We start from the raw sequence: 15,705 nt of genomic DNA on the forward strand, positions 1-15,705 counted from the left end.
TAATTAAGCCCAAGCTTCAGCCCTGAGCTATTTAGAGACCGAGCTAAAACACAAAGGGAATCAATAGAAGGACTTGTTCCAGTGATCACCCTCCATGGGGTACATACTTTACATGGATTGTGCCAAGAGTTCATAGTGATGTCTTCAAACACTGAAGTATTTTACATTCAGTGAACAGAGCCCCACAATTGTCTTTAGAACCAGTCACTTAGCCCGGTGAGTCTTTTGGTCCTTTGTCACACCTGAGTTTGCAGCCATCAGTTGGTTTGATGGTCATTTCGAAGATGCATTGCAGTAGGTTCAAAAAACTGAAAGGAAAGAGTCAAAGGAAAATTCAGTAAAATACTCCCTCAGGGCAGTCAATCAGCAACACGGGTGCTATTGATTTTCATTTGTCTCAGAAGACCTAAATCAGCAGCTTATTGTATGGAAGAATCGTAGCTGACGTGACTCAATAAGGCCTGATATGAAGTGTGCATGGCAATGACTCTCTAGCTATTTCTTTTCTACACATTCCCCTCCCACCTGCCTAGTAACTGAAATGTAGCTCCATAAAAGCTTACATGTGAATAATTCTGAAGTTCATGCTTAAAAGTTTTAAGAACTGTGCCATTGTCCACATGCCTTGTTTTCAAAGCACATGGGGGAAATGGGTCACCTGACGTCACTGTGATGTCAGGTGAGCAACCCCACCAACCTGTCAAACATGGCCCATTAGGTAGGGGTGGGGGAGACAAGAATCCAGCCCATCAGTCAGATCCAGTTCTCCACCTCAACACAACTTTTTATTTTATTTTATTTTTCATCTTTTTGAAACAAAGAGCAAACAAGTACAGTGGTACCTCGGGTTACAAACAGCTCAGGTTACAAACACTTCGGGTTACAGACTCCTAACCCGGAAGTAGTACCTCGGGTTAAGAACTTTACCTCAGGATGATAACAGAAATCATGCGGCAGCGGTGGGGCGGTGGTGGGAGGCCCCATTAGCTAAAGTGGTACCTCAGGTTAAGAACAGTTTCAGGTTAAGAACGGACCTCCGGAACGAATTAAGTTCGTAACCAGAGGTACCAATGTATATGTTCCATTGTCATTGTGCTGGCATCCATCTTCCTCAGAAGAAAATGGAGGAGCGTGCCTTTGGGGGTGAAGTCAAGCTGTTGGGAGGTCGCAGAGCCTGCTGTGGCTGTAGAGACCGATGTGGGAGAGACATGTTTTGTTGCAGCTGGGGCAGATGAAGATGTCCAGTTGTGCTGCTGCAGATGCACCATGTAGTTTCTTCTCTCTGCGTTCCTCCCAGCAGATATTTCATTATCATTGCAAATTAGACAATATACCATAGGTATACTTATACTTTATACTTAACAATGCTCTGTGGCTGGTTGTTTCAAATAAGAGTGTAATATCCAGCTTCCTGCTATTCCTGTGTCATTGGATTTCCTGGTCAACAGGGTCCATGACCTTCCCCCCCCCCCCAAGCTTAATTTCCTTTTCTTTTCATCACATTAAATAATATATTCTTCCTCCTCGGTGTAAGGCTTTCCCTCTCCCCCCACTTTTCCTTGTACTCATAACTTCCTGTTCTCTCAAACCATCCTTTATCTAGCCTGTTTACTCTTTTACCCATCCTATCTTTCATTTTTCCTTTTCTGACCCTTCTGTCTGCTCTTGAATTCCTCTTTCCACACAGCCCCCAGATTGCAGCTCTGCCTCCCTGGGCTCCTGTCTCTCCCGCCCAACAAAGCATACAGTTACAGTGTGAAGTTTATCTTCAGCAAAACATTAATCTTATGCTTTTTTCTCAGAAACTGTGCTGTTGATAAACATTCTGATAGTGAAATTCCCTGGCATCCTAAAAGCTCAGCTAAAGACCTGGGTGAGTGGTGGCTTGAAGACTAAAATATTCATTTGTCTATTTAAAAAAATGTTTATAAACTTTTTTATTTTAGGTCCACATTTTTTTGTAGCAAATCTTCTTGACATGAGAGAATCTATTTGTGGTATTTCCAAAAATTAATGTTCTTTTGTCCCTAATTCTACATTCACACAGGCAGCTTCTTTAATGGAATGGAAAGGAAAATCCGTACTCCATCAATCTCTGTACTTGGCTTGTGACTGTCTGTGCTAGTTTGCAGAGTGGTAAATCCCACTGTGATTACCAGAAGTGTGTGTTTGCATTAGATAAACTACGAAATATATGGCATTCGTCCAAAGTCATGTGCGTATGATAGAGAAGCTGTGTACTGCAACATTCCATCTAGATTAATTGCAAATTGATCTTGCGTAGAAGGGGATGTCTGTCCTCTTAAAACAATGATATTAATACTTTGATTTTGCAAATTATAAACATCACCAGGCATGCTTCTGCAATTAAACATCTGTCAGCATTTCAGTGGTAAACCCACATTTCCCCATGGCAGCAAAACCTGACTTTCACAAAGTGCTGTAGTCTAAATACCTCCGCTTATAATTTTACCTTGGAGATTGTGTTTTGGATTTGTCACTTTGCCCCAGATAAATTACACTTGAAGAAACACTATGTGGGATTCCTAAACCACACAACCAACCAATTACTCCTCAAATAGAATTCTTTTCCTGTGCCTGAAGATCTAGGCTACCACCATACAGTTAGGAAACAACTTATTTCCCCAGGAGTCGCTATTCCTGTTTGTGGGGAAACATGATTTAGCTTCATAGATAATTTCACTGTAAGTAGATTTTCAGTTTTAAAATGCCCACCCCATATCAGCCAAATATATTATAATATTTCATTGCCAGGTATTATTATTATTTATTCCTTGTGAACAGGGGTAATGCAACTAGTAGGCTGTTTTCAAATATAACTGGATGCTTCCTAATGCTTTTATTATCACATATGAAGAGTCAAATGACATCAACAAGTTCATAGGTGATGGTAATCATATGAGGGCTCAAGGCAGCAGACTGTTCTATCCATCCTAGGGGCAGCCAATATGATGCGCTGTAGATGTTGCTGTGCTACAGCCCCCGTAAACATTGACCTCTGGCCATCTTGCCTGGATGGAAGTTTGGAGACCCAACAACATCTGAAGGGCTCTACATTGATTACCCCGATTCAGCCCATCTCCTGGTCAGATTAGCTGGTGACTCCCAAAGCAAACCACCAGGTGTTCATCTGGCTTTAACTTCTGAACAACCATTGCATTTGTATTGCCATCATTTGCCACTTTCAAGTACTGTTTGGTGGAAAGGCAAGATACAAATTTAACAAACAAATACAAAATAAACATATTGGCTTGGATCCTAAAGAAGAGTTAACTTGAGGAAGTTTACAGAAGGAAAGTTCTGTATCCCATCCCTGGCCTACAACTACCCCACCCCACCCCATGCCCCATTATTCAGGAGAGGCCCCAGACCCTATAGAGAGGCTGGCAGGGGTGTTGCAGGAGAGAAGGAATGTGAAACTTTCTTATCTTAGGAGTCAAGCTATATTCTCTAGCGCTCTCTGTCTGTCTGTCTGTCTCTCTCCCTCTCTCTCACTGTGTATACACCGCTGTGCAGAAGGAACTCCTGAAGGAGCCAGCTTGCCCAGTCACTTTAATAGAAAAAGAAAATCCATGCTTGCACCCTCCCTTTTCATGAATTGATTTTTTCCTCCGTCAAAATGAAAAGTAAATCCCTTTTGGTCATGGCCTTGACCATGACTTTAAGATACCAACTACAGTAAGCCTGCAAGACAAAGTTCTCCACTTCTCATTTATTTAATTCCATCCACCCAGCAGGTTTTCCTTGCTTACCAGGCTTTGGGAAGGAGGTGTGAGGGCTCTGGAAGTGTCCCTGAGGCTGGTAACGAAGGCACCTCCTCACTTACAGGGGTCTGGGAAGGTCGAGGGAGGGCTCTGGGAAGCTCTCATGGGCCTCCCGTGACCTTCTCAGATCACAGTAAGCAGCAGTCCACTTTGTGGAGGCAGTTCCAGGGGTTCCTGACTTTTGCAATTTGGCCTTTGTGCGTGGACCCCTGGAAGCAAACTCTTACAGTACTTGTATGTGGTGGGCCCATGGTATAGCTATTCATTCAAAAACTTCTCCTTTAGTGTTAAATTCAGCTCAATACAGATTCAGGTTTCATATTGCTGGAGAATACTGCTACTCACTTCCATAGTGTCCTTTGAAAGGTAAACCACCCAGTATACCAGGTTGAATCCTGCAAATGCCACTGGAAAGAGGATCCTGGAGTACTGATCTATTTTACTCGTGCCTCCAATTAGTGGTGGTGGCGGTGGTGGTGGTGGCGTAGTAACAGATGTCTGTTGACTTTGAGATGCACTATTGGACAACATGCTTGTTTCGAGGGATTGATCTGTTTGAGACGTCATAGAGTTGACTCGCTTCTTCAAGTTGCAGTTGGAGTCGGAGTGCTACAAGGAGAAATACAGTTACGACACAGTTTACAAGAAACTCGGCTCTGTGGTTTTATTCACCATACTTAATATTTAAGAATATTAAATTCTTGTTTTCCCCTCTTCCATTTTTTAATCATTCTCCCACCCCCTAGCTGCCACTGCCTGCTCTAAAATCAACATGAAACAAACAAGCACAGAAACACTGGAAGTCATTGCTGTCACCCTTGAAATCTATGTATCTGCATCTTATCCCTCTGATCTCCATTCTTTGTTGGCAGGTTATATTTGGTGGAATGCTCTGACATTAAATGAGAAAACATCCTTATAGAAGAATCCAGAGACGTCATATTTTGTTGTGTGTATGCTTTAAAAAAGGAAGATTGGAAGAAAGCCAACAACTGTTTAATTTCTGTAGCGAACTGCACTTTCCTCTAATAAATTGTAATTTTCCAAGGACAAATTCAAACATCAAATATTGCATTCACTTAAAAACTGGACCAAAATGGTCTCCATATGCTGTCCCCCCTCTCCTATAATTTCCTAGCAACCTCTCCTTTCTGGACTTGAAGAATACTTTGCTCTCTCAATTTCCACCTCTACCAAACGCACATTATTATATGGCTTTGTTTTCCACATCTCACTATGGCCTGCAGCATTTACAACAGCAGTTTGGGGCTAATATATTTAAGAGTCATTTCATGTTGTGTGTCACCCAGCAAGGATACATAATTGTGTGTGAGTGTCTGCAAGGGAGGCTTGAGGACAAACACATTTAAGAGTGGAAGAAACCAAACGGAGCCTCAACGCTCACTACTGAGGGGATACAGTCACGGATGCAAGCAGGAGAGTGAAGCTTTCGGTTCAAAGCAATGGGAGCCCCAACACTGGTTCTGGGCTAAGTGCTTTCACCTGGTTTTGCTCTGCATTGCCAAGTGTTCTTCATAAACTAGAAATGTTTTGGAAATTTTGCCAGTCTAAATTTCTCTCAAGATTCTGGATTATATTATCATATTTCTGAAGTGAAGCCAATGCAGTCCGGGTTCTCCTTTGTCCCACTGTTGCCTTTTCAAAATTTGCAAACTGCACAGTTTGCCACAGATTTCAGTTCCTTTGGTCCTCTCTTGGGACATTCCCCTCTCCCTTTCTCTGTATTGATGATGTGCACATGGGCTTTACAAAACACTATTAAAAAACAGCTGTCAGCAGTTTAAGGATTACATCAAGATTTGCTTTCTTCTATGCTTTACTGATGTAGAAAGGATAGTTGTATGCTTCAATGGTCAATACAATCTGGATATGAGTGTATAGTTATTTCCATTAATATATCATCATCATCATCATCATTATCATCATTTCTATACTACTTTATATTTTTAAGAAAAAAGTTCAAAGGGGTTTACAAACTACATTAAAACATGAAATAAAACAATCCAGAATAAAACATTACAGGAGAAAGTCAAATATAAAGTTAATATTCCAAGCAATATAATTAACAAGAAACAAAAATATTATCTTGCCAATTTAAAAATAAAGCATTACAAAGGAAATCAACTACAGAATGCACACTTAATGCAGCAAAGTTAACAATATATACCGTATTTTTTGCACCATAACACTCACTTTTTTCCACCTAAAAAGTAAGGGGAAATGTATGTGCGTGTTATGGAGGGAATGCCTACGGGTGGCATGCCTACGGATTTTCCTCCTCTAAAAACTACGTGCGTGTTATGGTCGGGTGCGTGTTATAGAGCGAAAAATACGGTATATATATTGAACTTTTCATAAGAAAAGCCCTCTCCCACCATGCAGCAATCAGCACTGTGTAAAGTGGGGGACAGTGGAGGACACAGGCTGAGGGTGGAATTGAGGCACATAGGCTTTTCCTCTGCAAAACCTCCCACTTCACTAACAAACATATCTCAGAACCAGAATAATCTTCCTAGGCCTTCGCTGGCTGTGGTGCAGACTCATGGTGGCAAACTCATTACCAAACAGAGATGCAAACTTTCCCACAGGGAAAAAGAATTAACGTCACATGTTAATTGCATTAAATGTAAGCACACTTTTCAATTATTTAAATGTATGCAGATTTTTAAATTGAGACTGAAAAAGGAAAACAAAAGACCTAATGCAGCTGTCTCAGTAGCAAAAAAAAATGGGTCTGTTCTTAGACAGGTCTCTTGCTTTCCTTAGTAACGGCCCACATCTCTACAGGGAAGACCTCTTTGTCATCCGCAGGCCATGGTCATTGACAGAGAAAGCTGGCACATGATGGGATTATTACCAAGTGATCTGTTTACCTGAATTGGCCCTGGGAGAATATTGCAAAGCTTATGAAGCTCATTTCCACTGTGGTTCCCTGCCAGTGATCTGATAGTGTGATACAGTGATAGCACCAAGTGTTTCCATTGCAAAAGCAGAAGATTCATTCCGTGCTACACAGCAAATGCCACTGACAACTTAAGATGGTGTCCCTTTACCTAGTCCACTCCAACTCCATTCATCCCTGCCTGTGGAACATACTAGCAGGGGCTGATAGCACACCAAAGCACTTGCCAGGTTAGAGAAGGCCGGCTTAAGTGCTGTGCTTAAGCACTGGCTCCACAGTTACAAATTAGCCATCCAGGAGGCAACCCTGTTCTAAAATATCCACTGTATTATTGCATCTTTGGTTAGAATATTCACATAAAGAGGTACAGTGGTACCTCAGGTTAAGAACTTAATTCGTTCTGGAGGTCCGTTCTTAACCTGAAACTGTTCTTAACCTGAGGTACCACTTTAGCTAATGGGGCCTCCCGCTGCCGCCGCGCGATTTCTGTTCTCATCCTGAGGCAAAGTTCTTAACCCGAGGTACTATTTCTGGGTTAGCAGAGTCTGTAACCTGAAGCGTATGTAACCTGAAGCGTCTGTAACCCAAGGTACCACTGTATATAGAACATGAGAGTCTGTCTCTCCCTCTCTATCCATACATGAAGCCTTCACACTTTTGAAAGTAGAGATGGAGCTTCTGCTACAATCCTCTTTCTCACTGCAAATATATTCACTCATGTGCTACAGACTGCCATAATAAAAGGAGGTATAGAGAACACAAGGATATCTTCATATCCCAGCAATCCTGAGACAAACTCCCAAAAAGCTAAGATAAGGGGTGGGGGAGGGATTGGAGAGAATTCCCATTTCAATAGCAACTGGCAGCACCTCCTAATAGAGGCCTCTTTCAGAAATGGAATGGAAATACAACATTTGGATATATGCACAGGATCCCCAGTGATGGGGATAATTGGGTGTTCTCCCATCGTATTTGATTTTCAGAAAGAGAAGATCTTCTAGTGACCTACTTTTCTGTAGACCAAACAAACTCAGTCACTCCTGCTCCCCCCCACCTCCCCATTCTAAAATGTCCATTTCTTGAATCGTCATTCCTTCGCCACTCACATTAACCCAAATAACTGGCAGGGAAAATGCTTTGCAGAAGGTTCTAAAGTCTACATGTACATATATACGATGGGGCTCTGCCTATCAGGAACACAGATGTCTGATTTTCTATTTTCCCTCCTACACAGCAAGCCGAAGACAGATTTAAAGGGGAGATCATCCACAGATGTGTCACAGAAGCAGAAAGAGGGTTATCCATGTCCACTTGCACTAATCATCATAATAATCCTGCTCTATAAATGGAGTCTTTGAGCCACTGCTTTCAGTCACAGTCACTTTCCGATTTGGCTTGAGGTGCCTTTGCTTTACAAAAGGAATGAAAGCGCTGCCGCCTGCCTTATTAGAATCCTTGTCCCTTCTGAACAGAGTTACACCGCATGCTAATCACAGCACATGTCACACACAGGTAGGTCCAGAATTCTGGGGCCTTCTTCCAGTTCTGTTTATGATGGAGGGGGGAAGGGAGGAGAGTCAACAATGTCAGGATAAGCAGGAAAGCTTTGGACCAAACCCAGTCTTTCACGTTCCAACAAAAATTCAGAATGGATATCCACTTCTATTGCAAAGACTGCCCGTGCCATAACAGCAACTACAGATGGTTTCTTAGTGGGAATTATTTCTAATGGATGAAAGGAAATCTCATGGACACTGGGTCAATTCATATATTATATAAATAGTGACCCTTACTTTCATCCATGGCAGTTAAGCTGGGGTGTTAGTGTTGGTTTTAGCTGTTAAGTGTTCTCAACTTGAATTTCTATGAGATTTTATATTTCTTCTTAGTATGCTAATACTTTCTCCAAGAGGGCAATAAATTTGAGCACATTTCTTAGATAGGGGCTTGAGGTCTTAAAATGCAGCTACTATACTTTATTGCATTGCATTCTGCTAACACTTGTACTAACTTATTTTGAGGGTATTATTTATTCACCCTGTACTTTAAAGAGGCAATTTATACCTACCATTCTATATTTCTGTGGAATACTTTCAAGGGGTATTCATATTAAAATATCACCAAATTGTGTCCTCTTTGTGCTATGGATATTTGATTCCTGCTATCAGTGCAACTTGTAGTCAGGCAGTCACATAAAATGAATACTTCTCTATGTTCCTAGATGCCATAAAAAGTTTACACCAAGACATCGATATAGTTATTATTTCTACTTTCCATATATCTGCGAATTATGTACCTTAGTGGCATCTCCAGTAAAGTTAAAAGAAATCAATTACAATAACATCAAATTGGCAGTCAGGAAATGGACCTCTCTTATTTCCTCTGTAATGTATTAGATTCAGGATATAGGTGTTTGATGTTGTAATGCTATTGTGGGAAAAAATCAGATTATTACCTTTGCTCAATATGCATGCTTCACATTTAACAAGCAGATATATCACTAGAAGAGCCTTTTGGCATAATTGCCATAGATTGCCAATAGAGTTCCCATTCTTGCAGTTCTTCTTAAAAGAATAATGTACAAAAAATACAATTCCCACCTCCTAATCCATTTAACTAGCTTACGGCAAGAACTGCCTCCTGTTCCAATTGCGATGCCAGACCTCAGTTTGGGATCAAAATATATCTGCAATTTATCTCCAGTGTCTACAGGCTGCCGGTTCACACTCAGCTACTCCTACTGTCCAAGATAACTCAGTCAGTAGAGCATGAGACTCTTAATCTTAGGGTTGAGGGTTCAAGCCCCATGTTGGGTAAAAGATTCCTGCATTGCCGGGGGTTGGACTAGATGACCCTCATTGTCCCTTCCAATTCTATGATACTAAGAAGCTTCCTAAAGGTACCCCTGCCCGTACGGGCCAGTCATGTCCGACTCTGGGGTTGTGCGCCCATCTCACTTAAGAGGCCGGGGGCCAGCGCTGTCCGAAGACACTTCCGGGTCACGTGGCCAGCATGACGAAGCTGCATCTGGCGAGCCAGCGCAGCACAATAGAACGCTGTTCCCGCTGGAGTGGTACCTATTTATCTACTTGCACCCGGGGGTGCTTTCGAACTGCTAGGTTGGCAGGCGCTGGGACCGAGCAATGGGAGCGCACCCCGCCGCGGGGATTCGAACCGCCGACCTAACGATCGGCAAGTCCTAGGCGCCGAGGTTTTACCCACAGCGCCACCCGCGTCCCAAGAAGCTTCCTATATTTCACTAAATCTCTCTTCGTAACAGCAAATCCTCTCCTTTGGTTCATGTGACTGATCAGATCAGCTTCACAGTTTTAAAAATGGAATTCCTAGTGTGATGGCATAATATGAAATGGAGCTTCCAGCTCTCAGGCCTTGAAGTCTATCTCCATTCTCCCACCTTTGGTGGTTGGTTGGGAGGGTAGTGAGTTGTTTTCTGGCCTTTTTAGTGTTCATCTTTTAGTCAGGTGAATAGGATTTGTTCTTTTAATATCATTTAGGTATTGTGTTTTACTCCTGTTTTATACATCTGTAACGCATTTTATGCTGTAAGTTGCTTTGGAGCAGTCCTGCTTGTGAAAAGTGACAAACAAATTTAATAAATAGAAACAGAAAATAAGGGACTGGCTAGCCTGGGTAACTATGCATTTTGGCCGATTTGGAGGCTGCCATTTGCTGCACCTCCTCAGGCAGTATAATGTCACAAGACAGCACTGACATTGGGCAATGCGCGATGATAGCCCTGGGGTCTCCAGGGTGATAGGACCACAGGTCTTTGTACTTCAGCAATTATTACAACTGCAAGTACATGGATAGCTAAAGCTGATATTACCTATGGGTAATTCAGTTAAACGGAAATTGCTGCAAGTGACAAATATTACCATTAAACAGCATGAGTTCTGTGAAATTGATATCATTACAAGAACACAATCTAATCAAGCAGTCTGGAAGTTCACAAACAATGGATGGTGGGTAATATCCTTCTTGGTCTCCAGTATTTAGTAATCAGAGGTATACAGGAATCCTATTTTTAAGGTGGTGTAGCTAATAATCATTGATAGATTATTCCTCCACAATGGTCCCAGGTCTCATACTATTAGTGGCAATCACAGTATCTTAGAAGAACTGAGTTTATATCTTGATTTATGTTGAAGATATAATTTAATTGTGTGTTGCATGAAAAACTGTGGCCTCCTTGTGTTCACTCAGTCTGTTGGCAAACAGGTGCATTGAATGCCCTGAGCACCAGCTCTTAGAGAGGGTTAAAAGGAGAGAATCTCCCTTTACCAAATATCTGAGCAGCACTTCCCACATTGTGACAGCCACGCTTGGAGATTACAACTGGTAAAAGAGAAAGCCTCTCAATAGGTGGGTCCTATCCCATGGAAAGTCTCTCCATCAAGAATCATCCCAACAATAAACCATGCCGGCAATAAAAGACTGACTAATAATATGAGAGACAATCACTTAAATGATATTATTGTTATTATTGCAACATTAATATCCCACAGCACTGCTAATTTATAAAACACGTGTTGATCTTCTTCTTCTTTTATCCAGGCCTGTTCCAGAATTCTATTCAAATCTCCAGTCTAAATTAATTAAAGGACAGCCTACATTCATTTTTCTCTCTCCCTCTTACCCATTATCTGCTTCTATATTTGGGAAAGAAACTTCTGCAATTTGGTCTCTTGATGCTATTAATGTCAGTAGCACTAGCAGCAGGAGAAATATACAATCCTGGCAGGTAAAAAGCTTTTCCATGCGCCATTTAAAGATGCATTATCTCCCGATGTCACTGCAGTCTCATGGAAGCAACAGATCAAGATTTGCACAGACACTAGTCAACCTGATGCATCACTTGCTGGGTTTGTTTTACTTGTTTTTAATGAGTTGTTATGTGTATATATACAGAGAATGTAAATACAGAATGTAAATATAGGACAAATCCAGCAATTTAAATGTAGTATATTGTCTGCTACCAGTATTACTGTGAACTGTGTGCTGCAATTCTAAGAGGAACTGAGATATTCCTTCAATGTTCTTTACTTTCACAGTTGCTCTATTTTAATATAGTCTCCTACAACTATAACACATAGCTCAGATCGAAATCGGATTATAAGCAGAAATATCTATTGTGCAAGAATGAAATAGAAAACATTTGTTTGTTTGTTTTTGTTTTTTAAAAATCCCCGCAAACAGGGATATATATATATATATATATATATATATATATATATATATAGTTCCACCTCTCCTTTTGTAATTCACTGTTCTTGATGCCAAAACGTTTAGTCCATAGAAAGTGAATATATTCTGAATTCCCATAAATTCCCCATAAATAGACCTTGCTGTACTTGACTTACAGCATTATGCATCAAAGGAGTTGATGTTACTTGATACCCTTTTAGAAGATTTGGTTGGGGGCCCAAGCAAATATTTTGCCAATCACCACCATCACACATGGAGACTCCAATACCCTTCTGCATGCATGTTGGTCATTGTTTTTCTACATAAAACTACATAATACCACATAAAAATGTTCCAATTTGAAATGTTCCTGCTTATGTGTTCTAGCCAGCCAGCCATCCCCTTATCCAGGATACTCCATTCAACTCTCCATTTCATGGAGAGCTTCGGTTCTGAAAAGTGGCACTCAAATAATGCTAGTACTGTTAAGTTGCACTCCATTTGCGTGCCTACAAATTCAGAAACAGAGTCCAGCACATCTCACTCCCAGATAAATGTGCACAGCATCCAGCCCTAGTCATTAAAAGGGCCATCCACTCCTGTTGTCTGGCATTGGTTCATGTTGCTTTTGTAAACCTTATTTTGCTCTTACGCTGTGTACCTAATAGGCAATGTGATACCGACAAATCAAATGATATTTCAGTCATTTCTACTGAGCCCTTCTCAAATGTCATGACATTTTTTAAAAGCTATATAGCATTTTCTGAGCGTTGGCAAGCCTATTATGTGCGCTTATTCTTACAAGTGTCTATAAGGCATTGCAATGAAAAATGCAAACATTAAGGTGCTGCCTTAGGCGTACAGGCCCTATCAACTGCAGGCACTGCCAGCTATCATCAGCTGGCAACAGAGCTGGAACCAGCTTCAGCAGGATGGCAGGCAGGCTTTATCCCTGCTTCTCGAGCTGATCTTGAACTTGGGGAGAGGGGTTATGTTGTCACCAAAAGGCAATCTTTCCAACCACACTAATTTAAAGTGTGTGTGTGTGTGTGTGTGTGTGTGTGTGTGTGTGTTTAAAATACATAGGCATATTTATAAGCAAAATGCCAGCTCTCCCTTTTGTTTGAGCACTCCTAATGGCAATAATGAAGGGACGCGGGTGGCGCTGTGGGTTAAACCACAGAGCCTAGGACTTGCCGATAAGAAGGTCGGCGGTTCGAATCCCCGCGATGGGGTGAGCTCCCGTTGCTCAGTCCCTGCTCCTGCCAACCTAGCAGTTCGAAAGCACGTCAAAGTGCAAGTAGATAAATAGGTACCACTCCGGCGGGAAGGTAAACGGCGTTTCCGTGCGCTGCTCTGGTTTGCCAGAAGCGGCTTAGTCATGCTGGCCACATGACCCGGAAGCTGTACACCGGCTCCCTCGGCCAATAAAGCGAGATTAGCGCCGCAACCCCAGAGACGGTCACGACTGGACCTAATGGTCAGGGGTCCCTTTACCTTTACCTTTAATGGCAATAATAGCCCTTCAAGAAACTATGGCATCCTGCTATCTCCCTATCCTCTCCAGTCAGTTGTTACTACAATGGTACCTACGAAGTTGAACGGAATCCGTTCTGGAAATCCATTCGACTTCCAAGACGTTCAGAAACCAAGGCCCAGCTTCTGATTGGCTGCAGGAAGCTCCTGCAGCCAATTGGAAGCTGTGGAAGTTGTATTGGACGTTCTGGTTCCACAGAACATTCACAGACTGGAACATTCACTTCTGGGTTTGCGGCATTCGGGAGCCAAAACGTTCGCAAGGCATTCGGGATCCAAGGTACGACTGTATATGCAATGTTGATCGCACAGAGGAAGAACAGGGATGAGCACTCATGCCCTGTCCTCTTTGGCACATACCCAGCCATTCACAGTAGGAGGGTGGCCATCAGCACTGTGTATCAGGGAGTCTGTAGGAGTTGAGCAAGCTCCCTGCTATGGACCATCACCCTCCAACTCATGGAGGGTGAACGGAAATGCAATGGAACAAGTGGAGTAAAGGTGTTCATCCCCACTGCCATATCTATATGAAGAGGAACAAATGCCTGAGTAGGGTTTCTGTCCCTCTTGATCCCATACTAAATCCAACATTGTTATATCACACGTAGGGATGGGGGAGAGATTTGATTCAGTTTGCATTTAAATGAGAATCTAGAAAGTTCACAAACCAAAACACAACCATCTTTCAAAATCTGCACTTTAGCAATGCAGTTCTTCAGAAAAGTAATATATACAAAAAAGCACATGCTAGGATCCACAACAGTGAAAATAACACACAAGCATGCATTATATTCCCCACCTTGCAACCAACTCCAAAACACGTGCATAGAAAAACAGCATGCCAGGGAGCAATATTTAGCCTAACTTTTTTACTAACATTTTTCCAAATGCAGGTGAGGGAGATTTTGGTGGGGAAGCATTCAAACATGCAGGAAAGTCACAGTCCAGGGGAAAGCCTTATCACTGGAATGTGCTGATTGCAGAAATCAGTGAAAAAACCTGGCCCCTGAGTGTGGTACACTGACCAGAGTTCGGCTTCCTTTTCTTTTTGTGTTCTTTAAAAATTGCCATTTAACAAGCAGTAAAAGGTAAAGGGACCTCTGACCATTTGGTCCAGTCGTGACTGACTCTGGGGTTGCGGCGCTCATCTCACTTTACTGGCTGAGGGAGCCGGCGTACAGCTTCCAGGTCATGTGGCCAGCATGCCTAAGCCGCTTCTGGCAAACCAGAGCAGCGCACAGAAACGTCTTTTACCTTCCCGCTGGAGCAGTACCTATTTATCTACTTGCACTTTGATGTGCTTTCAAACTACTAGGTTGGCAGGATTAGGGACCGAGCAACAGGAGCTCACCCCGTCACGGGAATTCGAACCACTGACCTTCTGATCGGCAAGCCCTAGGCTCTGTGGTTTAACCCATGTGTCCCTCCTTGACAAGCAGAGACTCAGGTAAAGCTTTTCTTCCCACCTCAACATTGTGATGCAGTGAGTGGTGGAGGAAATGTCCCCTGCTTCTGGTTTTCTGCATCCGTAAAGACAAAGAATGTTTTGTCCATAAAAGAGATGAATACAAGGTGCAATCTAAACCCACCTCCCTTCTCCACCGCAAGCAGATATGACTAAACAATAATATCAGCGTTAGTAAAACCTACACAGCTTGATCATCAAACACATGGCTGACCTCCTACACTTCAGCAGCCTATACAGTGAATAACTGGCATGCAGGACTACCAGCAGGAGTAGAAATGAAGAGGGAAAGCAACTGGGGTAGGGAGTAGGATATATATCCTCAGCACTATCCCATTCCAAGTATCATGACTCCTCTTGGACGGAATTCATTTCTGTAGTCACGCTCCAACCCACTAGCAGTAGCTCTTAAAACACCCAAGCCTGTGTTATCCAAAGAGCAGCACCTTATTTTGGGGTGTTCTAATATCTGAAGGGGGATGCGAGTGGTGCTGTAGGTTAAACCACAGAGCCTAGGACTTGCCGATCAGAAGGTTGGCGGTTCGAATCCCCGCGCCGGGGTAAGCTCCCGTTGCTCAGTCCCTGCTCCTGCCAACCTAGTAGTTCGAAAGCACGTCAAAGTGCAAGCAGATAAATAGGAACCGCTCTGGTGGGAAGGTAAACAGCATTTCCATGCGCTGCTCTGGTTTGCCAGAAGCAGCTTAGTCATGCTGGCCACATGACCCGGAAGCTGTACGCCGGCTCCCTCGGCCAATAAAGCGAGATGAGTGCCACAACTCCAGAGTCGGTCA

General features: G+C 42.6%; 1 protein-coding gene across 1 annotated transcript in view; it reads right to left on the bottom strand.

Moving 5' to 3' along the window:
- Positions 1–217: 217 nt before the first annotated feature.
- The window catches only part of GABRA6 (gamma-aminobutyric acid type A receptor subunit alpha6), a 31,595-nt gene continuing 16,107 nt past the window's right edge, over positions 218–15,705 (bottom strand). The window contains exons 9-10 of the mRNA XM_083597275.1: positions 4,131–4,394; positions 218–308 (exon numbers count right to left, since the gene is read on the bottom strand). Coding sequence (XP_083453401.1) covers positions 258–308; positions 4,131–4,394 — 315 coding nt within the window. The 3' untranslated portion in view covers positions 218–257. The remainder of the gene's footprint in view (positions 309–4,130; positions 4,395–15,705) is intronic.

The sequence above is a fragment of the Podarcis filfolensis genome (genome assembly GCF_964270895.1).
Source record: "Podarcis filfolensis genome assembly, chromosome: 2".
In the NCBI taxonomy this organism is placed as follows: Eukaryota; Metazoa; Chordata; class Lepidosauria; order Squamata; family Lacertidae; genus Podarcis; species Podarcis filfolensis.